This window comes from Syngnathus leptorhynchus, chromosome 13, assembly GCF_054491065.1.
Source record: "Syngnathus leptorhynchus isolate UIUO chromosome 13, UIUO_Slep, whole genome shotgun sequence".
Taxonomy (NCBI): Eukaryota; Metazoa; Chordata; class Actinopteri; order Syngnathiformes; family Syngnathidae; genus Syngnathus; species Syngnathus leptorhynchus.
The window spans coordinates 8,735,725-8,761,601 of record NC_141207.1 but is presented as its reverse complement, the minus strand read 5'-3'; the positions used below and the strand labels follow the sequence as shown (position 1 = coordinate 8,761,601).

The following is a 25,877-nucleotide window of genomic DNA, read 5'->3' as shown; positions in this document are numbered from 1 at the left end:
TGGAATATAAACACAAGTCCCAAATGAAGCTATTGTTGTTTTTGTTTAAAGTTTTGTATTGTGATCCTATCTTGTCTGAAACATTGTCAACGCATAAAATAGTCAAAAATCATAAGTAATTTGACTTAGGAAATTTGTTTTATTAAAAATTAATTTAAAATCTCGCGGTGTCGCACGGTCATGTGACGCAAAACCCGGAAGTGAAACAGGAAGTGATTTTTTTTTGCCGCGGTCACGGCTTGATTTCAAGATATACACGAGATGGACTCGGGAGCAAACAACATCAATAAAAATTGCGTCCAAAAGTTGCAAATGGCATCCAAAGAAAAACTGAGAAAATTCAACAGTTTACGTGGTAGGTTTTTCACGAGCTTCCTTACAGTAGTTTCCAAGTCATGTATTGGATTTAGGCTGTCAAAAATTTGTTATTTTGCCAAGTTGTTTGTGTTACTCTGATACGCCATTTTTTTTCACACTATTTTGTGTCGTGAAAAATAATATGGTGCCTTGTGGTGTGCCTAAAGGTCGAGAGGTTGCCTGCGGTGAGTTTTGGGATGCGGTGGTCGTGACTGCCGCGGATGAGAGGCAAAAAGATGCTTACGAGCTTCAAATTAAAGAAAAAGTAGACAGGAAAGAGCTTCCGTTTGGTGTTCATTACAAAGTCTTCTCGGATCCACCTGGATATAAAATAGGTGAGTGTGCGCAATTACTATTCACATTTAAAAAATGTTGGGCAGGCTTTCTAGTATAAATGATATTGTTTTTATTTGCTTTGTGTACTAAACAAAATGAACAATTATTTATGCATTCTAGGCAATGGCGGCTCTACTTTATATGCTCTACAGCATCTTAGTGACATCTTTGGCAAGACTCTTTGCAGGATGAGAGTCATCATGATCCATGCAGGTTGGCGCTCAATCTAGTGGTGGACAAGACAAGAATTTATTTTATTTAATTCTTAACTGTTCACCCAGGTGGCTCGAGTCAGCGCTTGCCCAGTGCCAGCGCTCTCGGGAAGATCTTCACCGCCGTGCCGCTTGGCGAGCCCCTTTACCAGATGCTGGAGCTCAAACTAGCCATGTATGTGGATTTCCCCAATCACATGAAGCCCGGTGTGCTGGTGACCTGCGCGGACGACATCGAGCTTTACAGTATCGCAGAGGGTGAGCGTGTTGCACTGGACAAACCCGGCTTCACCGCTTTAGCCCACCCCTCGCCGCTTTCCATCGGCACCACCCACGGCGTGTTTGTTTTGAAGCCGAGTGAAGACGCCGAATGGTCGGAAATGGAGAACAGAACCTGCCTGCGCTTTCTTCACAAACCAAGCATCGAGACGATGCGCGACACGGGCGCTGTTGTTCAAAGGAGAAGCGATTGTTTTCCTCTTTCTGATGCCGAGTTTGTCTACACGGACAGTACCTACTATGTGGACTTTGATACCTCACAGCGTCTTCTCGGTATGTTGAAAGAGGTGGCCCCGCTGGAGTGCGAGATCGACGCCTACGGCGATTTCCTCCAAGCGTTAGGCCCGCTAGGTTCAATAGAATACACCCGCAATATGGCCAATGTCACCAAAGAGGATGACAGCCTGGTAGAAATCCGCCAGAAGATTTTCCGGCTCCTGCGGGGAACGCCGCTCAACGTGGTCCTCCTGAATAACTCCAAGTTTTATCACTTGGGGACCACGAGGGAGTACCTCTTCCACCTCACCGGGGATGACGCCCTGAGGAGCGAGCTGGGTGTCTTGTCTTCTGCGTTCAGCGTGCGACCCGATCCGAAGACCGACGGGACCTCCTGCGTGATGCACAGTGTCCTGAAACCGAATTGCTCCGTGGGGGCCGGATCCGTGGTGGAGTACTCCAGACTGGGCGAGGGGGTGTCCGTGGGTCGGGATTCGGTGCTCAGCGGCTGCTGGGTCGATCCCGGTTCATCTGTGCCCGATGGCGTTTTCATGCATTCGCTCTGCGTGACCCAGCAAAACAGAACCGGCTTCGTAACGGTCGCCTTTGGAATAGACGACAACTTAAAACGTTGCGTGAAAGCTTCAGCGTCTTTGGACTCGTTGACTCTTTTTGGTGTGACTCTGGAAGCCTGCGTGACCCTCTGGGGACTGGACTGCCACGATCTAAAGTTCTCCGGTGATGTGTCCAGTTTGTGGACCGCTTGTTTGTTTCCAGTTTGTGAGGACCAACAACGCTCGTTCTCCGTGTCACTCAGCATGTTGCAAGCCGTTCTGGACAGATGTCCTTTCACCTTACCTAAAGATCTCAAATTCATATCCATGCATGAAGCTCTGCAGTGTAAGAAACTGAAGGAGATGCTGAACTTTAGGAAGGGACTCTATTATGACATCACACAGAGATCTTGAAACAGTTAGGCATTTTTAACGAATCTTATAAGCGCCAAGAGCCAACCCTAATCTTTATCTGACCTCTGTCGCCATCTACAGGGATATGTTTGTCATTGCAGTGATTTACAAAGCTGAATTTCACAGAAAAGACTCCATGGTCGCTTTTCAATGGGCTTCTTTCCCGGCCCAAAGAAAACAATGAAAAAGATTCTGCTTATTCTGTTCTCTTACCATGAATTAAACCTCCCCCACGGGAATTTAACATCCTTGTCTTGTGGAGGACATATGTCACACGTGCACAGACACGTGCTCACGTGTCACGCCGATGAAGGGAGATCAGTTGTCGGCGTTTGTTGGGCCGCTATTATTTTTAGCCCCCCGCCATGATCCCCCTCTTTATCTGGATGTGTGCAATTGTGGCAGGAGGTAGTGATTGTATGACTCACGACCTGCTCGCAGACTCAACACGGGAACTTGTCAATGGGGAACTACAAATCCAGACCGTCACAGACGTGTACAGGTAACGTCATGTCATATTATTGTTTCTACAGTGGAAGAGCACAGCTACAGTGTTGGAAAATTCGAATTATTTTTTTTAACATCAAGCTTTACATTCAGAGTATTTTGTGTTTCGCTTAAGACGAGTGGAAGAAAAAGGTGAGCGAGTCGTACTCCGCCATCCTGGAGAAGCTGGAAGATGACCTCCAGCTCAAAGAAAGTGAGCTTGTGGATCTCAAACTTGCATTCAGGTGAGCCTTCCATTTTACATTCTGGCCGGGCCATGTTGATATATATTTTTTTCCTTCTCTCTGCGCCTCAGCTCCGACGAGGCCTTCCAAAAGGTGAACTTGAACTACCGGACGGAGAAAGGCCTGTCGCTGCTGCATCTCTGCTGTGTGTGCGAAGGTATGCGCGCTCACCGCACTCTATTAATAACTCGTCAACAAAACACTACGCTGCAACACTCGCGACTCATTGAAGGACAACCTTTTGGCGTTCAAGTCTAATGCTGTGTCAGGAAAAAGACTACTAGAACAGCTGAACTTTACTTGGTATTAATCTGAGGCACTTTAAATAAATTAGACCACAAAAACCTGGCATTTGAACAGGGATGTGTAGACTTATGCAATACTCTATTTTGTGTCCAGGTAACAAAGAACATATCAGCTCTTTAATGGTCAAAGGTCTTCGCCCGTCCAGACTGACCAAGAATGGATTCACCGCGCTCCATTTGGCCGCGTATAAGGTGAAGCCAAATTGGGAAAGTTGAACCACGAGCAAACCGTGAACTTGTCCGATTTGTTGTCAGGACAACGGCGAGCTGGTGACGGCGCTCCTCCACGGGGGCTCGGACGTGCAGCAACTGGGCTACGGAGCCCTCACCGCCCTGCACGTCGCCACGTTGGCCGGACACATGGAGGTGAGAGAACGCCAAGCCGACCAGAGTCGACGGGCTTTTTTTGCTGAGTTCGCACTTGTTTGCAGGCCACCGATATTCTCCTCCAGCACGGCGCTTCCGTTAATGTCCAGGATGCTGTTTTTTTCACCCCGCTGCATATCGCCGCCTATAACGGCAACGAACAGGTAAAACCGATATCCATCCAGAGCTGAAACGTTTTGAATAATCAGGTTTTTTTTACCAGCTCAGCAAATTACTGCTGAAGTTTGGCGCGGATGTGAACGCCAGTGGCGAGGTGGGCGACCGGCCGCTGCATCTGGCCGCAGCCAAGGGTTTCCTAGACATCATCGCGCTTCTCGTTGGAGAAGGGGGGAAAGCTAACGGTGAGACTTTCTTTCAAGTTCTTCAAATGTATTGGAACAGTGAGGGGCAATGTTTTAGTTTTGATAAGGTTGTTCAACACGAAGATTCAAAATGTCACAATAGTTTTATTATATGTTCTATATTTTTGTTATTATTGTTTTGAATTATTATATTACTATCAATATTTTATTTGTTAAATTAAAATAAAGACAATTTTTTTTCAACATTACAAGGTATTATAGTAGTTTTTTATTCAGTCATTAAAGTTGAATGTTGCAAAATATTGTACTTGTATTTTTACAAAATGATTTCTTTTTAAAGGTAAAATGGTACTGCATAATTTATTTTATTTTCCAAAGTTACAAAAAATCACACAGTTGTATAACTTTTAAATGTTACAACACACACAAATTTTCCAAATCAAATAAATATGTGAAAGTGGATTTTTAAAAGGATATCAACATTTATTTATTTTCTTATATGCACTCTGCATGCAACTGTCCGCAGTGAATGCGCAGGACAACGAGGACCACGTCCCCCTCCACTTCTGCGCTCGCTTCGGCCACCACGAGGTGGTACGCTTCCTCCTTCAGGGCAACTTGGACGTGCAGGCGCACGCCACCAACATCTACGGGGACACGCCGTTACACTTGTAAAGCCCGTCATCACGTTCCCCCCCCCCCCCGTCGTTCCGCCTTTCACGTGCCGTCTTCCCGCCCAGGGCCTGCTACAACGGTAAATACGACGTCGTCAAGGAGATCATCCAGCTCTCTGGTGTGGAGAGTCTCACCAAGGAGAACATTTTCAGCGAGACCTCGCTGCACAGGTATTGGCCTTTATCGTATTTCCTCAAATAGAATAAAGCCCTGATGAATTACCGTCTTGCATCTCAGTGCTTGCACCTACGGCAAAGACCTGGAGATGGTCAAGTTTCTTTTGAGCCAAAATGCCATGAGCATCAACCACCAGGGCAGAGACGGACACACAGGTGACTTTGCTGTGGTGGACCTCGTCGAAAATCTGTCACGTTCAAAACATGTGGTTATCCAGCCCTGCACAGCGCGTGTTTCCACGGCCACATCCGCTTGGTGCAGTTTCTCCTGGACAACGGGGCCGACATGAACCTGGTGGCTTGCGACCCCAGTCGCTCCAGCGGGGAGAAGGATGAGCAGACCTGCCTCATGTGGGCTTACGAGAAAGGTGACAAACGGTAACATCTACCCGTCACTCTCGACTCAATCCCGCTCGGCGCCGTAGGTCACGACGCCATCGTCACTTTGCTGAAGCACTACAAGCGTCCCGATGATTCTCCCTGCAATGAGTACTCGCAGCCGGGAGGGGGTGAGTCCGTCCGGAATCAGGGGAACCGCGCAAACAGTCACGCGCGAGCGGCTAAATTTGGCGACTGTCTTCCAGATGGCTCCTACGTTTCTGTGCCGTCGCCGCTGGGGAAGATCAAGAGCATGACGAAAGGTAACGAGGCAGAGAGGATTTTCCCACATTTTCACCTTACTGTCAGCTGACATGACACACACTCGCGTAGAGAAACTGGTGATAAACGGGATTATAATGGTTTGGGATTTCTTCGTATAATTATCTTTTGACTTTTTTTTAAATTGAGTTTTTATCAGTTTTTCTTCATTTGTTTTTTTTTTTATTATTCATTCTTTTTTTTCAGAAGTTAACTAGATAAAAAAACATTAAGAGAAAGATATTTTATCACAAAGAAAAAAAAAATTGGCTGGTTTTACACCTTTTTCATATCTCGTGAATTTTGAATTACATGTTTCCCAATATTGACTGTTTTGTTTCAGAGAAAGCAGAGGTTCTTCTACTCAGAGCCAGCTTGCCCTCTCATTTCCATCTTCAGCTCTCCGAGTTGGAATTTAATGAAATCATTGGATCTGGTAATTTGAAATATTTTCGCATGAAATCTTACAATATTATTATAAAACTCAATTTTGCCCGCAGGCTCCTTCGGCAGAGTTTACAAAGGCAAGTGCCGGAACAAAGTAGTCGCAATTAAACGGTAAACCTCCCCACAAAGCACTTTTCTCGTCCAGCTCGCTGTTTTCTGACACTTGGACCGTCATTCCGCAGCTACCGAGCCAACACGTACTGCTCCAAGTCGGACGTGGACATGTTCTGCCGAGAGGTATCCATCCTGTGCCGCCTCAACCACCCTTGCATCATCCAGTTCGTGGGCGCCTGTCTGGACGACCCCAGCCAGTTTGCCATCGTCACCCAATACATCTCGGGAGGCTCGCTCTTCGCGCTGTTGCATGAGCAGAAGAGGTGAGGGGGGTGTCAGCGCTTCCATCTTTGGCCACCCGGGGGCAGTATAGTCCAGTAAGCAGCAGTTATTTTAGTCTTTCTTTGCAGAGGATAAACATCCTTTTAAGTACGTTTTAATTGTCTGTCTACATGTGTTGCAGCACCATTTGTGTTCAGGAAACTTATATCTTAAAGAGTTAGACATGTTTGCGCAGTCGGTCTCATTATCCTCCCTGGAAGCAACGCCTCCCCAATTCCTCCACTTTAGTCTCAACGCTCATCGATTGGGATCAAGCCTTGCGCGTGCCCAGGTGCACTCGGGCTTATCGACCGAGGGATGTTAAGAGCCGTGTGTGTGATTAGCAAAGCCATTGATCCGGCGCTAAGTTGCTGGCGCTTTAATGATGTGTCAATGGACAGGCTTATCGATCTGCAGTCCAAGCTCATCATCGCCATGGACGTGGCCAAGGGGATGGAATACCTGCATAACCTCACCCAGCCCATCATCCACAGAGATCTCAACAGGCATGGCTCTTTCTCACACACGCACACGGCCCAGCCGTGACCCTTAAGGTTATCGCTGACTCGTGTGTTCTTTTGCAGTCACAATATTCTTCTTTACGAGGACGGTCACGCCGTGGTGGCTGATTTTGGAGGTGAAACCTGTTTGTCAGACAGATTGAGTGACTTCCCCCGCTAAACACAGATTTCTGTCCGCAGAGTCCAGATTTCTCCAATCTGTGGACGAAGACAACATGACCAAACAGCCTGGCGTAAGTCTATACCCGACCAATCAGCCTCCGTTGCCATGCCGACCTCATCTGCCCGTGTAAACCGAACGGTTGGTGTGAACATTTGATTAAATTTAAATCAACATTGCAATGGTGTATATAGCAGTTCTAAAATTTTGACAAGGTATGAAGACGAAGCTCAAGTTTTATCATTCCCCACTGAAAAGTCAGGTAGCAAATATACGGCCCACCACCGAAGTTTCCTGAGGCTTAAACGTGTAGCTTGGGGCCTGCCCGCACTTGCAATCAATTACCAAACTGCCTTCATGCAGATTTTGTCTCGGGGTGATGATTCATCATGAGCCAAAGTGCTTAGCCTGCAGTTTGACATCAAGTGTATTGTGTCTCTGGAGAGCCGCCTGTTGGAGGAAATTAATTACCCTGACGCAAATGCATTTTTTTTTGCCATAGCGACTGTGCCTGTGCGTGTGAGTGTTGTCAAATGTGCATTTCTGATTTATTTGTTATTTTTTTGTGTGTTTAGAACCTGCGATGGATGGCCCCCGAGGTCTTCACACAATGTACACGCTACTCGGTGAAGGCGGACATGTTCAGCTACGCCCTCTGTCTGTGGGAGCTGCTGACTGGAGAGATTCCCTTTGCACACTTGAAGCCTGGTAACGTTTCCCTCATGTCGTATTTCATCTAAATTGGCTTCAGTCGGGCAGTGCCCATGAATGCAAAGAATACATTGCAGAAATTTGAAAATCTGGGGTTTTTTTTTTGTCCTCAGCTGCCGCAGCAGCAGACATGGCCTACCATCACATCCGACCTCCTGTTGGCTACTCGATCCCAAAGCCCATCTCTGCGCTTCTGATGAGAGGATGGAACGCATGTCCAGAGGTCTTTTATTCTTTTTTTTTTTTATAAAACAATACATTTGGATATTCATGGCTAACAATAATTTGCATTCAAAATATCTTAGCAATTACTTGCAGATGAATCAATCATTTTTGTACTTTCTCATCTGGTTTAAGGACCGTCCTGACTTTTCTGAGGTGGTCACCAACTTGGAAGAGTGTTTATGTAACATTGAGGTATACTCTGGAATTCTGGACAATATTTGTCAACAAGCAGAGTATGCCAATACCACGTCTGTGTGTTTGTGCGGCCAAAGCTGATGTCACCCGCTTCCAGTAACAGCAGCGGCTCCTTGTCGCCCTCGTCATCCTCCGACTGCCTCCTCGCCAGAGCCGGGCCTAGTCGGGGTCACGTAGCTGCGCTACGGTCCAGGTTTGAGCTGGAGTACGCGCTCAATACTCGAGCCTACGCCTTCTGGAGTCAGAGGTGAGAAGAAGACGCAAATAGCAGCGCAGAATGACGGCGACGGTGGCAGCTGGAGTCGCTTGGACACCAAACGGACAACAAAGAGCAGTAAGTGCAGTAAATCAGTTTGTTTTTTTGGCTTTCAGCGAGCGGAGGCGTGCATCCGGAGGCCTCTCGTTGGAGGAAGTACGAAGGAGCATGCAGTTTTCCCCCATCGATCGCAACGGTTTGTTATTCAATATGATTTGCTTTATTATTATTTTGTCTCTCAGCTAGCTGAGACTGCTTTTTTTTTTTTTTTGCAGGTTACGTTTCCGATCCAATGAGCACCATGCGATTCTGCTCCTCGTTCAGCAGCAATGGCAGCTTTGAAGACAGTAACTAACACCTTGTGGTAGTTTGCACTCATGGTTCATTTGAAATGGCGGCTTAACTTTCTGTATTTATCGTGTTTTTTTTATTATCTTAAATTAGTCAGTAAAATCTGTGACGATTACATTTTGTGTATAGAGTTTGTGTCACAGATTTGTAATTGAGATTTTTTTTTACAGTATACAGGCAAGTTGGAGTTTATAGTGGCACATCTTTGGTGTAGTACCACATTGTGCCACATATCTGGCAGCACTGAGCTCTAGTGTGCGAGATGCAGCATAATTAACAGCAAGAGGAAGAGACATTTAAAGTTATATTTTTCTTTTTTGTGAGGAAGTTTGAGAGTGAGAACAAACATTAAGATATAAAACATGTTTTAACGATATTAACTATTTTTTAAATGTTATAATTTGTTTAAAGTGTGCGGGAGGGGATTCGGAATGAACACACATGATTTTGTATGTCAGTTTTTATTTCTTCAATGGCCAAACCACTGATGAAGCCGTGCAAAGCCACACTGGAGGATAGTAAGGCGAATAAATAATTTATTTACGAGTAAACAAACAGTCTTACCACAGTTTTCATCATTTTATCTCAAATTTTTTCATTTGTGATGAAACATTAACTCTCATCTAGCCAAAATCATGAAAGCACTTCATGTCTAAGTGTGCGCAGGTAAGCCAAATCCTCGGAGACCAGTCGCCGTGAATTATTTAATTGGTGCGAGCCGGAGTATCTGCTTGCAGGTAAGAGGCCCAACGTAGCATTTGATACCTCCCATTAAGCAAGCCTCTTTGCTTTTGTAAACATTGTGTGCGGCCATCACAACTCATCTCCTTTGTGATTAATGCGTGACAGCCAAGTTGGATTTGGACACGCCCCAGTCGTCCGTAATGGGACGTCTTTCAGGGTAGGGCTGAACTTCTCCTTCCGAGTGCTTTGGTGCGACCTCCTCACGGGACAACTCCTCAACAATCGTCAGAGGTTCTGAAGATTGTTTGGCCTCCTTGTCGGGACCCGGATCAGAGTCCCTGAAGTCTTCCAGAGGTTCAACGAAGGTTTCAAAGAACTTGGAAGCTTGATGCGTGCTTAGCCAGTTGGTGACTAGCTCGGCACTGCTGGCCCGGGCCAGCGCGTCTGGAATTTCTCCGTTGGGGAACTGATTGGCGGTTTGAGTAGTTGACTGCGTTTGGGGTTGGAGAAGCACACTTGCTCCTTCGTCCGAGGCCTTGCTCGCCTCTTCTGTATTGGCCTCGGGCCCTGGCGAACTCATTTTGGAGGTCAGGTTCTGGCTCGGGTCTTGGGAAGACTGCTTCTCAGTTTGTTTGGTTTTCTCAAGATTGAGGTCTTGTCTGATTTGATCTGGCTCCTCGATCAAGTCAACTCTACCCGATGTCTCCCCGTTTTCACCGTCAACGTGACTCCTTTTACTGTTTTCCGTTCTCAGAACTTTGGTCTCTTCGGTCGTGCTGATTGCATTCGATTGTTGAAAGACGCCGAGAGTCTCCGTCACAATGTTGGGATCCTCATTTTGCAAGTTCGCTTCGGATGGTTTCTCCTGTTCCTGTAAGTCCTTAGCTGATTCTTGTCTTTCTTCGGGGTCAAAGGTGACACTCCTGTCTTCAGATTTATTCTCATCTTCCACGGTCGATTGTTTTTTTTGTTCGCCTATGTCTGTCTCGTCTTTGTGTCTCGCTTCACTCTCCATATTTATTTCTTCATTCGTGATAATTTCTCTGTCTTTCTCTGTCTCATCTTTGGCTCCATCTTCTTTCTCGATGGCCTCACTTTCTTCCTCATCAGTGGTTATGTTGAGTTCTTGTCCTTCCTTGACCTCCGAAGGTGTCATTTTCTCTTCGTCTTTGTTGGTCAAATCTTCAATTCCCTCAGCTTTGTTCTCGACTCTTTCCGTTGCTATACTTTCTTCCTTATCTGTAGTTGCTTGGTTTGTTTCTTGGCTTTCTTCGGCCTGAACAATTTTCTCTTCTTCATCCTTATCAGGACAATCTTCAGCTTCATTTTCCTCATTGGTCACTTTATTGCGTTCTTCCCCTTCATTGGCTTGAGCAGTTCCGGCTGCCTCGTCTTTATCTGCACTCACTTCATTTTCCCTTTTGTCTTCCTCGTTTGTTTCTTCTACTTCATCCACCTTTACTTCTTGGTCCTCTGCTCTCTTCACTTTGAGAGCCTCACAATTGTCCGTCTCAGTTTTTTCTGATTCTTCGGCCTCGGCTTCATCGACGGTGGCCACTTCTGCTTCTGGCGTTTCATCTTGTCCATCCTCGCCAGTCTTTTCTATGGTTCCTTCCTTTTCACTTTCCTGGTTTGTGTCACTCTGCGGATTTGTTTGTTCTTCCTCTTTCTTACTGTCTTCCTCACACTTATTTACTGGATCATCTGGCTCTTCGCTAGCCGCTTGGATATCTCCCGACGCTTCGTCCTTGACATCTTCTTGAGGAACCATTGTCTCCAACCTGCTCGGGTCCTCTGATGTTGCTTCTAATTCTGATCCTCCAGCGGTCTCCGCCTTGGTCTCTGTTGTCTGGCTAGCCGCCTTCACCTCTGGATCAACATTGACGGAGATAGCAGAAGCGTCCTCTTGAGGTTCTAAAATCTCATCGCCTTCCTCCATTTTCTCTTCGGAATCGCCTTCCTTCACGTCCTCTATTGCCTTCACGCTGTCTCCCATCTCCTCTTTAGTGTCTTCAGCATGTTCTTTGGGCTCAGATGCTTCTTCTAATCGAGCCTCCGCCAGAACTGCTTCTGCAGAATCACACCAAGAGGTTCCAATTAGCATTTACAATATTTTGGAGAGGATTTCAATTTGATACCGTCTTTTTCCGGCTTCTGGCCTTGCTCCGAAGGCGGCGGCGGCGCCTCCTCCTCTTCGGTGCTGGTGTCGCTCAGCTCTGGCTCGGAACTCTGTCGCGACTCCTTCAGGATGGCTTCGGCGAGCTTCTCCTGCACAGATTTGGCTTGGGAAAGACAAAGATGCATAGCAGATGTATCGTGGTCAGATACTTGCAGAACGTTTTGAAGAAAGAAAGACACCCAATCAGGAAACTGAAATTCATTTAGATCTTGGAGCTTTAATTGGAGTCAAAAGAACATGCAAATGTGTGGACACAGAAATGAAAATAGGATTCAGCAGTGGTTATAGTTTCTCGATTTTGGGAGGGGGGGTGTCGCTCCCTTTTACTCACCCCTCTCCGGCTCCTCCAACTTGCTCTCATCTTCTGTCTCCTGACCTTCTGATTTCTCTCCTGATACCTCCTGGCTTTTTTCTTTCTGGTCCGAGTCAGAGACGTCCACATTGGCACTTGACTCAGAGTCTGCGAAGTCTTCTGGGTTGGCTTGCTCCTCTTCCTCATCCACAGTTTCTGCTTGGAGGATTTCCTTGGGTTCTTCCTCGTCCTCTCTGGCAACTACCTCAACGTCGCTCTCCTCACAGGAACTGGAACTTGAACGAGGTCTCGTGTCGTCGTCTTCTGTGAAGATACTAGATATGGGTTCTGGTGTTCTCTAGTTATTCATCTCTTACAAACTCAAGAGTCAGCCCACCTTCTTGGTTGTGATCCTCAGAGTCTGATGAAGTTTCATCTTTAGGCTGCGCGTCGGTTCCACCGGTTGGAGATGCAGCTTTCTTTTCATTGGATTCCTCCACAGCGATGTTGTCATCTCCTTCAAAATCCTCGTCGTAATCTACTCCATGAGATTATTGACTGTCAGCCCTTCTGGTACATAACACGTCTTCATCATCATCATCATCATCATCTTTATCATACAATCTCTGTGTTTGTCCTCTTGTTGTAAAGGAGTGCTCTCACGTCCTGAGTGGGATGTGCTCCTGGCCTCCTTAAGGCTTCCTCTAGCATCTTGGATCTTCTTGGGAGGGGGAGCGAGGTTCTTGTCCAGCCCCATCGCTATTATACACCTAAAGCACATTAGATCAAGGGTTTTCATCGTCGGCCATTTTGTAGTTGATCCGGCGTCCCTCACTTGTAGCACGGCGAGGCCCGCTCCACAACGCTGAAGCCAAAATGTCCGTGCCTGCCGCCCAATCGGGGGCCTCGCCGGTGCTTGAACTCGCAGCACGAGCTGAGACGTTCCACTTGCAGCCCATTCAAGAAGAAGGTCAAGCTGAAGGGGAAACCTCGATGTCGCCTCGACACGAACTGGAATGTCTCTGAGGTGGGTCACATGACATTCTGTATGAATGCTCATTTCCATTTATAGCGTTTCACGTTATGTTAGCATGAAGCTAATGGGTACAGATCCCTGGAAAAATCTCTCACCACTGACCTCCTTCACGGAGTTTGCCTTTGTACACGCAGAGGTTTTCTCCTCCGCAGTGTTGCTGAAACACTTTGACCTCATCCCTCGGATCCTCCGAGTCATGAGAGAGATGCACAGATTTGCCAAAATACACCATGGTGACACGCACTTTGCTCTGGGGCTCAGAAATCCTCACCAGGGACCGCTCCTGTCGTCAAACAACACGTTCGGTTGACGTTTCTTTCGCCTTTTTCTCATTTCTGATTTGTTTGTATTCATGTTCCAGAGCCAGACAAGATGTTGATTAGACCTCGTTGGCGTCGACCGCACTGAAGGTGGTGGCAGGGCGCAGTCGGCGGCCGCCCCTGAGACTTGGAGTGCCTCTGGGATTGCAGCCGGGTCCCCTGTTTTTTTTCTTGGTGGCAGGAGGCAGTGGCGTGACAAAGTTGTTGATGACCGGCAGACAGTAAGGCGAGACGCCCAGCGGGGGATCCCATGCAGTGAGCTCGTGCGTTCCAGACTCCTGGAACACTTGGTTGACCTTGTGAGCGGAGCGGCGTTTATTGGTGCCGCTGCGGATCGGCTTCAAGCGCGCGGGCCGCTGCATGGTTCCCGGAGCAGTGTTGGGTCGAGATGAGCACGGCTGCGCACACCAAATCAAAGGTGGGAGCGGAACACTGTTGTTCAATTAGTTCTCTTTGGACTCACAGATTCTGAGGATCCGTAAAGACCGCCCACAGGTCCCGAGTGCTGCTTCCGGACAGTCCTCGCGCCCACGGGTGGGTGTGGTGACATCATCTGGGCATCTTCTTCAAATCGCTTTGTCCGCGCCACCTTTCAAAAGTATGGCACGGTACGTGACGTAGACACCATTAAGATGCAAATGACTCACCTTCATCTTGTGCACTCGCTCCCTCCTGGCAAACTCCTCCAATTTTCTTTTAATCTCCATCTGATGGAGACGCTGCGAGGGAAGGGGAGCCAATTAGCATGGCTCATCCTTCCACCCTGTCTGAATTGGTTTTGTGTCTGGAACAACGTGTTCCGAGCCACTCGCCCTCCCCACCCACCTCCATCTCTAGCACCTTGAGGAAAATGGCCTGGGCCAGGCACTCTCTGACATGTCTTTGGTGCGCCTTCTGGAGTATCTTGTGTTTGTACTCCTTGTCGGGAACGACGCGCCCGCTCCTGGTGATCTGATGAAGACGATTTGACATTTAATAATCTTTAGCAAAAACTGATCTTAAAATACTTTCTGCGTTCATATTTACACAGAGAAACACAATAAGGTTTCGCCATCTAGTGGCTGACATTGAAATTACACCCAAAATAGCGGTAGACTAAAATAGTTATAATTTGTGTATTATAAATTATGACATAAAATGAGGCTTCCTGGCGACAACAGATTATTTCTATACCAATCCGGCTCTCTGCAAATGTCTCCTGATGCGAGTACTGCTGAAGTAGCCGCTCAGGTGCTTGTCCGTCAGGCTGTTGTAGGCTGAAATGAGCCTGTGGTGGAGAGAAATAAAGCAAAGCGTATTTTTGCATCACTTTAAAATAAGAAGAAACTTTTTTTTTTTTATTTCCATCCAGATCTTTTCGTTGCCGTTCTTTTTTTTTTTTTTAAAAAGGTGTCTGATTACATGCAGTCATTTGAAGAGATGGCACACTTGACCCTCTTCGCCTCTCTATTGTACACCTGGATTGTCTTTGATGTGCTATTGTGTGGCTTCATGCTGCTCTTGACGGCCGGATGCTCCTTTGAGAACATCTTTAATGAAGCGCGGCCATCCAACAGGTCACATCCTTTGTTGGCTTGACTCGATCATTCACCCCATCCCAATTTTGCACCCTTTTGTTTTTCTTGTCCACCATTCTTTTTCTATGGATATTCACTCGTGAGTACCCACCAATACCACTTATGACCTCAAATTTCGTTTTAATTTCAGTATCTGTGGCCTGGTATCGGTATCCTTCACGAATACCCGATACCTACATGCTCATCGCTAGTAAATCCAATTTCACAGTGTATTGTAGTTTCCGATAGCTGACGGTGTGCGCAGCTCGTGCTTGAAAGGCCCTTTTTTTTCTCCAAATTGTCCCTGCAAAGAAGGCCGCACGCAAAAAAAACGTAAAGTAGCAAATCAAGTAGCACATACCCCGGCTTGAAGTGACTCATGGTGCTCTTTCAAATCCCTCAAATTTTCCAGCTGGCTCGATGGACGGCAGAGTTGTTGTGAGAGAGCACCAAATTCTCATCTGATCCCGACCGGAGTCGCTGCCTTACTTTTGCTAGACTACAAGCGGTGACACTGGGCGGTTGCTATGGGAGACCACGTGACAATGCTGCCAACCAGGCTGGTTTCCACTTACACGCACGTACGTGCACACACACACACAAACGCTGTCCCACTGGCATCAAAGTAGACACCCGAAGCATTGACCTACATTTACGACCTCAATTGTAATATTTGTTCTGGCGACTTGTAGCAATTTATTCTATGTGTTTGGGATTTTTGGGGGTTTTGTTTTTGCGGTCAAATCAGATTTCTCTGCGTTGCTATGCCACTGTAACCTGCTTCAAAATCATCAGTGTTGGCCCTTGGAACTGTTACTTTAACTCATCACATTTCAGCCATTCTTGGTGATGGTTGTTGAGAGCGAAAGTGATCGATTAGAAAAGCACGTCTGCAGTGATTTGCGCACAGATCAGCATCCCTGGTGATTTTTTTTCTTCAATTTTGAACTGCTACAAATGGTGTAGATGGCATTATTTTACTAACATTCAATCATGATATCACACCTTGTTGGTGATGATGTTATCAGAATGATATTGATGCAATTATTTTTATTGCCATGTCTGCTACTAAATCTACATCTATACTCTTAGAGAAGTTAACAGTAAAATAATGCATGACCAAAATTAAGAACAGAAAATTCACAGCGGTCCAGTTTGTAGTACACAGGTCCTATACTGCCCTCTAGAGGACATAAGGGAAATTACAATATTGTTTTGTTAGTGAATTACAGTACAACTTAATAGTTTAATACAATACTCCAACAGTTTCAATAAAAGTGACTTTTAAAATTTTAATCTAGGACTATGATATTATATTGCAGTATATGGAAGGTATTTGCAAAATATATAAATATATTTGTAGCATTCTGCCTTTGACTAATAGATTTTTTTTTTTAGGTATCAAACTTGAGTCGAGCGCGGCCATGTCTCATTCTTGAGATGCCACTGGGACAACCGGTGTGCCAAAATATCAACACAATGGTACGTACCTTCACTCACTAGTTTAATTGGTTCCAAAACCAAACTCATAAAATGAGGAAATTTTTATCTCTTTATTGCCAGTCTCAGTTGAAAAGAAATCCAGCTTGTGTATTAAAAGCTTTGCCATTGGAATGTCTGCTTAGCTCAATGCTAACAATCAATGTAGATCGTCATAGAGGGGCTAACGAATTGCATCGAGTCTTTGAACACCATCCATCCATCCATCCACAAGGCCTGTTTAAACTTCCGTCAACAAGCAGTCGGGGGCTGTTGGAAATTGAGACCGATGCGCTTCCAGCCCGCTAAACACCGTAATCAAGTCGGCAAGCCTTAAAATAACAATTAGCCACCAAAAAGAAGAGGGATGATTATAAATTCCATTCAGGGAGGGAAAAAAAAAAGATTCTTGCTGTCAACGGGGGAAGGTCCCTGGGGGTCCTGCACTTTTGGTGATGGAAGGAGGGGGGGGTTGAGTTTTTGCAATCAGTGTTAAATAGAGCCGTTTTGTGGCTGTGTGATTGTCAAGTGGGCCATTACTTGTTGATAAGAGCACTTTTTTTCCCTCCGCATGTGGCCCTGATTGGTGCTGAGCATGCTGCTTCCCGCTCGCGCCGTCCCGGCGCAATCAGGCCCCTCTTTCACTGCCATTTTCACCGCTGTGATTTCCACCCATGGTCCTCACCCACCCCTCGCCCAAAACGCCCCCCCCCAGCCCACCCCCTTACCCAGCACTCCTCCCTTTCAGATTCAACGAGTAGCCATTGACAGCAAGGAGAAAAGGTCACGCTCATCTGCGAGTGTCATTTGTAATCCAACCTGTCGACCTGATTTTAATAAAATAAATGAGATGAAGCAAAGTCGGAGTGGAAGGAAAGCTTCAGAGGTCAAATGCTCTTCACTTGGAAAAAGGCGCTCATTCGCTTGCTGCATGCCAGTGCTGTTGTGATTTATTGAAGTCATTTTTGTCTTGAAGTCACAAACTGATGTTTTTCCTCAGGATTGTCTGCAGAATTCCTCCTTCCATCTATCCCAGCAAGTTGTCCAGGTCCTGGTGATACAAAGCAGCCCCGTGACGAACATCATCTGGTATGATGTGTTTTTTTTTCCTCGCAAATAAAACATTCAAGTGGAGAAATTGTGAAAAATGTCAGAGATATTATGGAATTAGATCAGAAAATTCCACTGGCAAACTGTGATGCCCACAGACCCTCATGTGACCACCACAACAACAACTCATCATCCATACATGTCATCTTATTTCCACTTTCCTTCCTCCCTGTTCATAACGTAACACGCTGCATCATCCAGACGTGATGTCACAAGGCACTCTGAGGAGTTTTGTCCACCTTGTTTTTGTCTGTTTCGTAGCCCGCAAAACGGTACATGTGGCCGATTGGGATCTGAGCAACATGCGGGCTCCTAACTACGTCTGCTCGTTTGATGATAAAACACTCGATTTTGTCACTTTTTGACCTCTGTTCTATCTGAGCGAGGTTTTAGTTGGGTGCGCAGTGGAGAACGCGTTATCTGATTTAAAAAAAAAAAAAGCATTCATGGGCACCAGCTGGAACGCGACACATCTTCCAGGAGGCACGCTAGGACTGCTAAAGGCCTCCTGAGATGATATGATAGGGAGCCTCATGCTGATGTGGGTTGCGAGCTACCGAGACCTCCTACAAGCCGATAAAGAGACAGGAAAAATAAAAAGTCACAGTGTGTTATCTTTGTAGCATTCGTCTTCAAAAGAGCAGAAGGAATTCTTCAAAATGAATATTGGAAATTGAAAAAATACTTTGCAGTCAAATTGTCATGATTTTGAAACTCGTAATATGGGCATGGATAAAAAAAAAAATGGACAGAAAAATCACATTCACCCAAACAAATAAAAAACGCTGACTAGCCAAATGTTTTTAGCGTATTTCAGAATTTTAAAACATCTATAAAAAAACTCTCTCTACAAAAAATTTCACTCCCAACATAAAACGCTCACACTAACTTTAAAAAAAATATCAAACACGTAAAAAAACTCCAAACAACCAAATCTCTCATCCCCCAAAAAACATACACAGGTCACTCTACTTCCCCTCTCAAAACCTAAACTCTCAAACAGCACCACAAAAACTCTCCAAAAGAACAAAATCTCAGCTTTTTCTTTTTGTTCTTTCCAGCCGCTCATACCTGCATTATTCTTCAACTTTTTTTTTTTTGCACGCTTGCAAGAAACCACACAGGCAGGCAGGCAGGCAGGCAGGCAGGCAGGCAGGCAGGCAACTGGGTGGGCGGGCGTGGCTAAAGGTGACATATGAAATGTGAAATATGAATTCTGATCCTCCCTTGGGAAGGCTCACTCTCCGGGAGGACGACAAGAAGAAGAAGAAGAAGAAGCAACAGACATGCGCTGGAAAAGTGAGGCCAAAGTTCAATGCTGCATCCTGGCTGGAGGCTCCAGCGAGGAGGTGAGTCGCTTGGGATGAAAGTCCTCGGCCGGCTCGGCCCGGGGTCAAGCATTTGGAGGCGGGGGCGGGGGTCCACCTCGTGGATCTGGCCTGGCTCAATATTGGTACTTTAATTGCTCTCTCCTGCAATCTGCGGGCACCCACTCCACCTAGCTTCCCTCGTTAAAACTCGAGCAGTTAATGGGCCCACTTCATGTTTTTTTTTTTTTTTTTTTTTTAACTTTGACTTTTAATCGCTGCTATTAAATAAATCAACGCCCTTTTGATGTAATATCGGTAAAAGGGCGGACGGGGGGGGGGGAGAAGTGTCGGCTCAAGTGTCGTCTGTTAGTCCAAGTAATGACTCTTTGTAAATGTGCAATTGGCGTCGTCATGGTGAGCAAGTGAGCGGCCAGCTGATGATATTTATGGCGAGAGCGCCGGTCATTGAACGCACCACGCGGGCAGCGAGGACACGCGCGGCGACGGAGGGCAGAGGAAAATAAAAACACGGACATGTGCGCGTGTGAGGACGCCAAAGACAACACGGTAGGGATGGGGATTATTATTAGTAGTATTTTTTTTTTTTAAATAGGGCAAAAATATACCTTTTGCTATTTTATTTAATGAATGCTATTTTTGGACGTGGAATGTTCTTAACAACTTGCTGCACGTATATTATTATTATTATATAATATAAAATATTTTTTTCCCCAAATCTGTAGAGATGTAATTTACTTTTTTTTTTTTTTTTCAACTAACTAATTCTGCTCCTAGTATTGGGTTTGTAATTTCAATGGTGTGTTTTTAATAATAATGCATACCTTTATGTACAAAATGCTTAAGCGGGAGAGAGTTGAGTTGATGTGCGAGTGAGGACTTCAACATTCAGGACACAGTTGAACATGCATCAACTTAAACCTAGTTAAATTTAAAGGTGTCATTTTTGATAAAACTCAACTCGCTAATATATAAAGTTGGTGAAATTTCATTGCATTCCTATTAAACAATAATTATGGAACATTAAGTCAATCTTACTAATCAGTAACATAATACTATAATTTTGCTCTGATAATGACAATTTCTTTTGACAATAGTCCCATTTGCTGTTTATTTATTTTTGTCATTTTTAATCATTAAATAATATCCAATTAATTTCATATTTATTTCAAAATGTTGCCTTGTGTTTTTGTTGCACTTGCAGGTGGAGGTTGTGGCTGAAAACATGCGCTCCGGCCTGCAGGCCATGTCCGCTGAACCACTTCTCACCGCCAGCGTGTGTGTGTGCGCCAGCTGCAATGAAGAAATTGTGGATAAATATTTATTGAAGGTATTTTCTCGCATTATTTGTCGTTGCTTCGGAATGTGTGTGTGCCTTGATATACGTCCAAGCTATTTTTTTCTGAGCATTTTCATTACAGCTTTAGGGTGATTGTGGTTTGCACGTCTTCGTGCCTCACAGGACCGGAGAAGAAATAAACGGTGTGTTTCGTGTGTGTGTGTATGTGTGTGTGTGTGCGCACAGGTGAGCGACCTGTCCTGGCATGTGCGCTGCCTCTGCTGCAGCGTGTGCCAGGCCGCGTTGGGAGGCCACACCAGCTGCTATATTAAAGACAAGGAAGTCTTCTGCAAAATGGATTACTTCAGGTAGACCTTTGTTTTTTTGTTTTTTAAAATATTAATAGTGCATCTGCGGCTCCCGTTTAACACAAGTTTGAAAGTGATTGGGTCATATTAAACACTTGCATGACAGGGTGTGTACACTTGTGCACATTATCTCTTTATTAATTTTATTTCCCCCGAAAAGATTCAAATCAAGACCACTAAATCACACTAATAGTCCGACATATTTTGAAATGATTTATTCTGGTAATTTTATTTTTTAATATATCACCAAAACCTGACATTTGACCAAGGGTGTGTAGACTTTTTCTAACCACTGTAGAATAACATTAATGAATAAATGATATGCTTCTAATCTACTGTTATCATTATTATTATCTTACTCTTGATTAGCAAACTGTATTATTTTCCGGTGACCGTATGAATCTCGACGTCCATTTGTTGCATGTGTCGCAGAAGGTTCGGCACGTGGTGCGCGTGCTGCGGCCGCCACATCCACGCCACCGACTGGGTGCGGCGCGCCAAGGGCAACGTTTACCACCTGGCTTGCTTCGCCTGCTTCTCGTGCAAGCGCCAGCTGTCCACCGGAGAGGAGTTTGCTTTGGTGGAGGACAAGGTGCTCTGCAGGGTCCATTACGACTGCATGCTCGACAAGCTCAAGAGGGCCGCCGACAAAGGTCATTTGCCAGTCCTTTAATATTTTCCCCAAATTCCAAATGGCCTAACATATTGTTTCTGTCTGATGTTAAAAAAAATTGGGCAGATTCAGACTCAGCACATAAAATATCAAGTTTATATGCACAGCTCTAAAATATGGCATTAAAAAAAATTTTTTTTTTTTACAAATTTGGTGCCCATTTTTATTATTTTTAATATGAATAACCTTGTTATGATTATTGCAGGCAGCAGTGTCAATATGGAGGGCGCTATGCCCACCGAACAAGAAATTAGCCAGCCCAAACCATCCAAGAGAGCGAGGACCAGCTTTACTGCTGACCAGCTGCAGGTAAAAAAAAAAGAAAACCTTTCTGCTTATTTTTGCGTAATACAGAATATTACATATATATATATATTATATATAAAATTATAAAAATACAGTTAGCATCATTTATTTTTGCATGCTATTTAAAGGCCTATTTTTTGTACGTGTTTATTACAGATTGTGATGTATTATTAAATTATTTAACCCCATTTTTTTACATATGCAGGTGATGCAGGCGCAGTTTGCCCAGGACAACAACCCGGATGCTCAGACGCTGCAGAACCTGGCCGAGCAGACGGGCCTCAGTCGAAGAGTCATACAGGTTCAAGCAAACATAATACAAACAAGCATAACAACAATAATAAAGCTTCCGTTTATTAATATAAATATGATCATCTAGCATTACTGTGCATATAAAGGAGAACTGGATTGTGCAGGTGTGGTTCCAGAACTGCCGAGCCCGCCACAAGAAACACGTGAGCCCCAACCACACGTCCGCCGCTCCCGTGACTTCTCTGCAACCCGCCCGCCTGGCCCCGCCTACTCCCACCCCCGAGGAGCTGCAGTACACCACCTTCGGGGGTCCAGAAGGTTCCATGCTGTCGGCGCTGCACTCCTTCATCGACAGTGAGCACCAGGCTTTTTATGAACTACTATACGAGTGACTGCTTTTCACTTCGGTCTGTGTTTTTTCACTTCACAAATTCTGCGTGTCACATGTCAGTGCCATGTGTCATGTCGTCAAAGAATCACTAAATTAATTCAACAGTAGAGTGACAGTTTGTATTTTCCAATTAAGGCCACGAGGTGGCGACAAAGCACTGCTTTAATTTCCTGTATAATGTTTTGGTCTAATTCAATTGTATGTTAATATAAAAGTATTGCTTTGGCATCTTCCTGGTGCCAAGAAATTAGGTCTAAGAAATTTGAGGAGCTTTAGAAAGGATAAAAAAAAAAAACAGTTGGTGAAAGATAAATTGCAAATGTGTTGTACTAAAAAAGGTGGTGGTACTAAATAGCTCACTTTGACAATCACCCGATTAAATAGTTAGCTGCCATTTTTCTACCAGAGACCATTTTAGGTTTTATTGTCATCTTGGGGCCATGCAAAAATATATGACGCAATGATTGAAGACATTTCTTGATAACGCTATGTTCGGATCATATCACTCGTTACAATCATTGCAAACCGTGAAATTATTATTCATGTCAGCTGCCTCAAAATGTATTGTGAAGCCTTCCCGCTTGAAGTCGCCGAGTATATGTGAAACCTCTTCTCAACGCAGCCCTCAGAATGTGCTTACCAATTGCAAACGGGATGCGTCTGCAAATGTAATTTATTGTGTGTATGTCGAGTGTCTTTTATGAAAATAAATGTCTAATTTCACAAACATCGAGCTGTAATCAACCTGAATAATTATATAAAAGCGGTTTAAATAAGTCTCAGATAGCTAAATGGATACAAAGCACCTTTGCCTGCATCAACTTCCATTCAAGAAGAAATTAGATGAGCGTGTTCGACCCTCAGCGGGCTGTAGCGAAGACCTTAAAGGGGTGAGGTGAGCGGGTCACTCCGATGATTCCCTCGGAGCTTAGCTCGACTCCTTCTGGCACGGAGAAAGTGAACTTCTGCAGCATTGCCACGAGGAACAAAAACAGCTCCATTTTGGCTAGGCCCTCACCCAGACATGCACGTTTACCTTACGTAAACAAAAGACAGTTACTACCATAACCATCCAAATCCAGCCCGTTGTCTTTCTTACCTCCAGAGAATGGTACAAATGCATTCCTCTTCACAAAATTGCCTTTGGAATCCAGGAAGTGTCCAGGGTTGAATGTATGTGGACTTTCCCATTCGTTCTTGTCAAACAGCACCGATGTCAAGATGGGCAACACGGCGGTACCCTGCAAATGTCCACCAAATTCCATGATTCAATCCAAAATGGCCGACTTTCCAATCAGTATGTATGGGTTCTTGAGACTATTTTGTACAGTCCACCTTGGGAATGACGTAGTCCCCCAGTTTCAGGTCTGTAGAGGCCACTCTGGCTCCGTTCAGAGGAAGGATGTTGCCCATTCTCTGGATCTCATGGATGACTGCGTTAGTGTAGGGCATGTGGGCTCTGTCGGCCATCTTGGGGAGGCGGCTCAATCCAATCACTCGCTCGATCTCCGCCTGGACTTTGTCTTGGGGAAAGGATGGAAAATTGTTGCACTTTAATATCCGGATCACAATAAGACCATTTCATGTTTCGTTCACGGCCTTGAGGAAAACCCACCCTGGATTTCAGGGTTCTGGATGAGGAAGAGAAGTCCCCATTGCAGTGTCCTTAAGGAAGTTTCCGTTCCGGCGATGAACAGATCCAGACAGCACAGAACCAAATTTTCTTCTGTGAAACCTAGCTCACTGTTAGCTTTGTCCTGTCAGAAAACACAACGTCAGGGTCACTCTCCTTTATGGAGCTCCGACATGTCATCGTCTTACTTTGCTCTCCACCAGGAAGGCATCGATGTAATCTCGTGGGTTGCTGGGGTCAAACTCCAATTTGTGGATATTTATCTGGGTGTTGATGAACTTCCCTAGGGCTTGGAAGTTGCTGAAGATTCTGTTGTGGGGCCCAGGCAATCGCTTCATCACTGCCGGGAAGGCATTGTAGAGCTGCGGCAAGTTATGATTAGCATCTGAATTCGTATCTCACTTAGTTTCAGTGCCAGATTCTTCTCACTCTACACGCTCCACAAGAAGGCCTCGAGGGAGCTACACCAAGGAAACATCGGCTGGGAAAACTGTGCTATTTTTGTGTTGTCATGATTAGCATCTAAGATAGCAACTGAGTTTGTATCCGCGTTAGCATCCAGAATACAAGAGTTCCTTTTCCGTTTTGAGTTAGAATCCCTCACCAGGGCCCACACGGAACCCGTCTGATAGATCATCTCTGTCATGATGGCGTGCAGCTCCTGGAGGTTTGGGTCGTTGTAGTCAAACCTCTTCCCAAAAGCCACCTGGGAGATGATGTTTTCCACCGCGTTGTTCAACTCGAAGGTGGGATCAAATAATTCACCTAAGGGGGGGGGAATGTGACTTCAAATCTGACTTTCAACAAAAATGAGCAATATGAAACCATAAATCCTCAACTTGAAGACCACTTGCGTCCTATGTCTCATCTGTAATATTTGATGTTGGGTCACCTTGGTGTTTTTCCATGGCCTGGCATAGATGTTGACTCTCCTCATTGATGGTCCTCTCCGTGATGCCGTTAGCTAGGCCGAAGGTGCGTAGCGTGCCCATGGCGAAGTGACGCTGCCTCCTCCATGTCTTGCCATTGCTGCAAAAAAGCCCTCCTGAAGGTACAAGCAAATATTGACTCATTTGTCACTATATGTGTGTGTGTATGTGTGTGTGTGTCCTACCCGTGTGTTGATTGTACATTCTGGCAAACACGGGCTGGAAGGGCCTGTCTACAAATTTGTCAGCCTGCGTCACGAAGACTTCCTTCACCATCTTCCATCCACACACAAACAACGTCTTGGTTTGTCCCACACGGATGCAGAACACGTTCCCGTAAGTGTCGGCCAACTGCGGATCCACACGACAATGGTGCCTTGTGGTCAGCTGAGTTATTCCAAAACAATATTCCCCGTGTGTCGAGGTCAGTCGCAATTTGTTAAGGGAAGTATTTACTCGTTCTCCACCCGGAGGTAAAATTATGGAAGAATATTCCAGTCTCACATAATTAAGATGAAGTACTTCAAAATACGAGTTAATGTTATATTTTGATGAGTCAGTTCGTTTTTAGCTCAAATAATACTTTGCCACACAAAATCCAAATCGGGTCTTAATTATTTCTAACTTTCCTGATCTATGTACTAAAAAGTTGAGGCCTTCAAAAACCATAACGAGTCAAATCCTACCTGCGTCAGATAGGTGTGAGGCTGCTTGACAGCAATATTGAAGACGTTTCCGACGAGAGGCAGGGCGAGCGGCCCGGGTGGGAAATTGGCCGGTTCTTTTTTGCCAAAGGTGGCCCACAGGAGGAAAAGAGCCAGACCTGAAAGAAGAACCCCCCAAGTATTCAGACCCAGGAACACGCTACACATGATGTCCCGTTGGACTGTTCCGCTAGTGTGGCTTTCCCGAGGTGGCGCCTTTAAATACCGCAAAATTGCCTAATTTAATTTAATCTATTCTAATTTAATCAAACCTACGGGCTACGTGAGAGTCATCAAAACTAACACATTTGAACAAAACAAGGAAATTGGGCAATTTTAAAAGTCGCTGTTGAGGAATCTGTTAAAAGTAAGCTTGAAATTTGTCTTTTGGGCTGAAACTGTCATTTTATTTGGAACAACAACCACAGACACGAAAGCTGGTTGGTTGATGCAAGGAACAGGATAGACGAGAAAAGGTGGGACCCAAACCAAAAGAACTAAGTCAATAAGTTAATTCCAGTTACGTCTCTAACC

General features: G+C 45.2%; 5 protein-coding genes across 9 annotated transcripts; 3 read left to right on the top strand and 2 right to left on the bottom strand.

The window, feature by feature from the left end:
• The first annotated feature begins 200 nt into the window (after positions 1–200).
• Positions 201–2,781, top strand: fpgt (fucose-1-phosphate guanylyltransferase). Its single transcript, XM_085928648.1, has 4 exons — positions 201–355; positions 525–692; positions 814–906; positions 975–2,781. The coding sequence occupies exons 1-4, from the start codon at positions 262–264 to the stop codon at positions 2,366–2,368; spliced, it is 1,749 nt and encodes a 582-aa protein (XP_085784774.1). The 5' UTR covers positions 201–261; the 3' UTR covers positions 2,369–2,781.
• tnni3k (TNNI3 interacting kinase) lies at positions 2,725–9,626 on the top strand. Of its 2 annotated transcripts, XM_085928647.1 has the most exons (25): positions 2,725–2,870; positions 2,991–3,099; positions 3,171–3,256; positions 3,499–3,596; positions 3,660–3,770; positions 3,836–3,934; positions 3,994–4,132; positions 4,620–4,764; positions 4,834–4,938; positions 5,006–5,100; positions 5,163–5,312; positions 5,370–5,453; positions 5,529–5,585; positions 5,927–6,019; positions 6,084–6,141; positions 6,213–6,407; positions 6,807–6,911; positions 6,990–7,042; positions 7,107–7,159; positions 7,662–7,794; positions 7,911–8,020; positions 8,155–8,214; positions 8,295–8,464; positions 8,590–8,669; positions 8,749–9,626. In XM_085928647.1, exons 1-25 carry the CDS (start codon positions 2,831–2,833, stop codon positions 8,826–8,828), a joined length of 2,508 nt encoding a protein of 835 aa, XP_085784773.1. In that variant the 5' UTR covers positions 2,725–2,830; the 3' UTR covers positions 8,829–9,626. The 2 variants fall into 2 exon arrangements, with proteins under 2 accessions (XP_085784773.1, XP_085784772.1); XM_085928646.1 differs by having other exon boundaries at positions 5,370–5,585.
• erich3 (glutamate-rich 3) lies at positions 9,284–15,371 on the bottom strand. Of its 2 annotated transcripts, XM_085928645.1 has the most exons (13): positions 15,253–15,371; positions 14,509–14,602; positions 14,161–14,286; positions 13,983–14,054; positions 13,799–13,924; positions 13,401–13,733; positions 13,118–13,298; positions 12,815–13,001; positions 12,601–12,749; positions 12,377–12,517; positions 12,019–12,303; positions 11,647–11,790; positions 9,284–11,578 (listed from the first exon to the last, which is right to left on the bottom strand). In XM_085928645.1, exons 1-13 carry the CDS (start codon positions 15,270–15,272, stop codon positions 9,660–9,662), a joined length of 3,777 nt encoding a protein of 1,258 aa, XP_085784771.1. In that variant the 5' UTR covers positions 15,273–15,371; the 3' UTR covers positions 9,284–9,659. The 2 variants fall into 2 exon arrangements, with proteins under 2 accessions (XP_085784771.1, XP_085784770.1); XM_085928644.1 differs by lacking the exons at positions 13,983–14,054; positions 14,161–14,286; positions 14,509–14,602; positions 15,253–15,371 and having other exon boundaries at positions 12,019–12,300; positions 13,401–13,932.
• Positions 10,095–22,796, top strand: LOC147047500 (LIM/homeobox protein Lhx8). 3 transcript variants are annotated; one of them, XM_085928652.1, is made up of 12 exons: positions 10,095–13,006; positions 13,377–13,943; positions 15,304–15,472; positions 16,290–16,373; positions 17,371–17,459; positions 18,716–18,829; positions 20,013–20,138; positions 20,334–20,455; positions 20,888–21,108; positions 21,334–21,437; positions 21,640–21,735; positions 21,851–22,796. In XM_085928652.1, the coding sequence occupies exons 6-12, from the start codon at positions 18,767–18,769 to the stop codon at positions 22,076–22,078; spliced, it is 960 nt and encodes a 319-aa protein (XP_085784778.1). In that variant the 5' UTR covers positions 10,095–13,006; positions 13,377–13,943; positions 15,304–15,472; positions 16,290–16,373; positions 17,371–17,459; positions 18,716–18,766; the 3' UTR covers positions 22,079–22,796. The 3 variants fall into 3 exon arrangements, with proteins under 3 accessions (XP_085784778.1, XP_085784780.1, XP_085784779.1); XM_085928654.1 differs by lacking the exons at positions 10,095–13,006; positions 13,377–13,943; positions 15,304–15,472; ... (1 more) ...; positions 17,371–17,459; positions 18,716–18,829 and adding an exon at positions 19,172–19,357; XM_085928653.1 differs by lacking the exons at positions 10,095–13,006; positions 13,377–13,943; positions 15,304–15,472; ... (1 more) ...; positions 17,371–17,459; positions 18,716–18,829 and adding an exon at positions 19,172–19,357 and having other exon boundaries at positions 21,833–22,796.
• Positions 22,779–25,433, bottom strand: LOC147047499 (cytochrome P450 2J1-like). Its single transcript, XM_085928651.1, has 9 exons — positions 25,326–25,433; positions 24,825–24,990; positions 24,603–24,755; positions 24,315–24,475; positions 23,899–24,072; positions 23,693–23,834; positions 23,413–23,600; positions 23,177–23,318; positions 22,779–23,113 (listed from the first exon to the last, which is right to left on the bottom strand). Exons 2-9 carry the CDS (start codon positions 24,913–24,915, stop codon positions 22,938–22,940), a joined length of 1,227 nt encoding a protein of 408 aa, XP_085784777.1. The 5' UTR covers positions 24,916–24,990; positions 25,326–25,433; the 3' UTR covers positions 22,779–22,937.
• Between the last annotated feature and the right edge of the window lie 444 nt (positions 25,434–25,877).

Bases quoted from the DNA above. Each gene is read 5' to 3' on its own strand.
- fpgt (XM_085928648.1), top strand. From the start codon at position 262: ATGGACTCGGGAGCAAACAACATCAATAAAAATTGCGTCCAAAAGTTG. The intron at 693-813 runs GTGAGTGTGCGC...TATGCATTCTAG, and splicing joins TCCACCTGGATATAAAATAG to GCAATGGCGGCTCTACTTTA. The intron at 907-974 runs GTTGGCGCTCAA...CTGTTCACCCAG, and splicing joins AGTCATCATGATCCATGCAG to GTGGCTCGAGTCAGCGCTTG.
- tnni3k (XM_085928646.1), top strand. From the start codon at position 2,831: ATGGGGAACTACAAATCCAGACCGTCACAGACGTGTACAG. The intron at 6,020-6,083 runs GTAATTTGAAAT...TTTTGCCCGCAG, and splicing joins TAATGAAATCATTGGATCTG to GCTCCTTCGGCAGAGTTTAC. The intron at 8,021-8,154 runs GTCTTTTATTCT...ATCTGGTTTAAG, and splicing joins GATGGAACGCATGTCCAGAG to GACCGTCCTGACTTTTCTGA.
- erich3 (XM_085928645.1), bottom strand. From the start codon at position 15,272: ATGAGTCACTTCAAGCCGGG. The intron at 14,603-15,252 runs GTATGTGCTACT...TCTCCACCACAG, and splicing joins ATGAGTCACTTCAAGCCGGG to GCTCATTTCAGCCTACAACA. The intron at 14,055-14,160 runs GTGGGTGGGGAG...CTTCCCTCGCAG, and splicing joins TCAAGGTGCTAGAGATGGAG to CGTCTCCATCAGATGGAGAT.
- LOC147047500 (XM_085928652.1), top strand. From the start codon at position 18,767: ATGCGCTGGAAAAGTGAGGCCAAAGTTCAATGCTGCATCCTGGCTGGA. The intron at 20,456-20,887 runs GTAGACCTTTGT...CATGTGTCGCAG, and splicing joins TGCAAAATGGATTACTTCAG to AAGGTTCGGCACGTGGTGCG. The intron at 21,109-21,333 runs GTCATTTGCCAG...TGATTATTGCAG, and splicing joins CAAGAGGGCCGCCGACAAAG to GCAGCAGTGTCAATATGGAG.
- LOC147047499 (XM_085928651.1), bottom strand. From the start codon at position 24,915: ATGGTGAAGGAAGTCTTCGTGACGCAGGCTGACAAATTTGTAGACAGG. The intron at 24,756-24,824 runs GTAGGACACACA...TTGTACCTTCAG, and splicing joins AATGTACAATCAACACACGG to GAGGGCTTTTTTGCAGCAAT. The intron at 23,601-23,692 runs GTGGGTTTTCCT...CCTTTCCCCAAG, and splicing joins CCAGAACCCTGAAATCCAGG to ACAAAGTCCAGGCGGAGATC.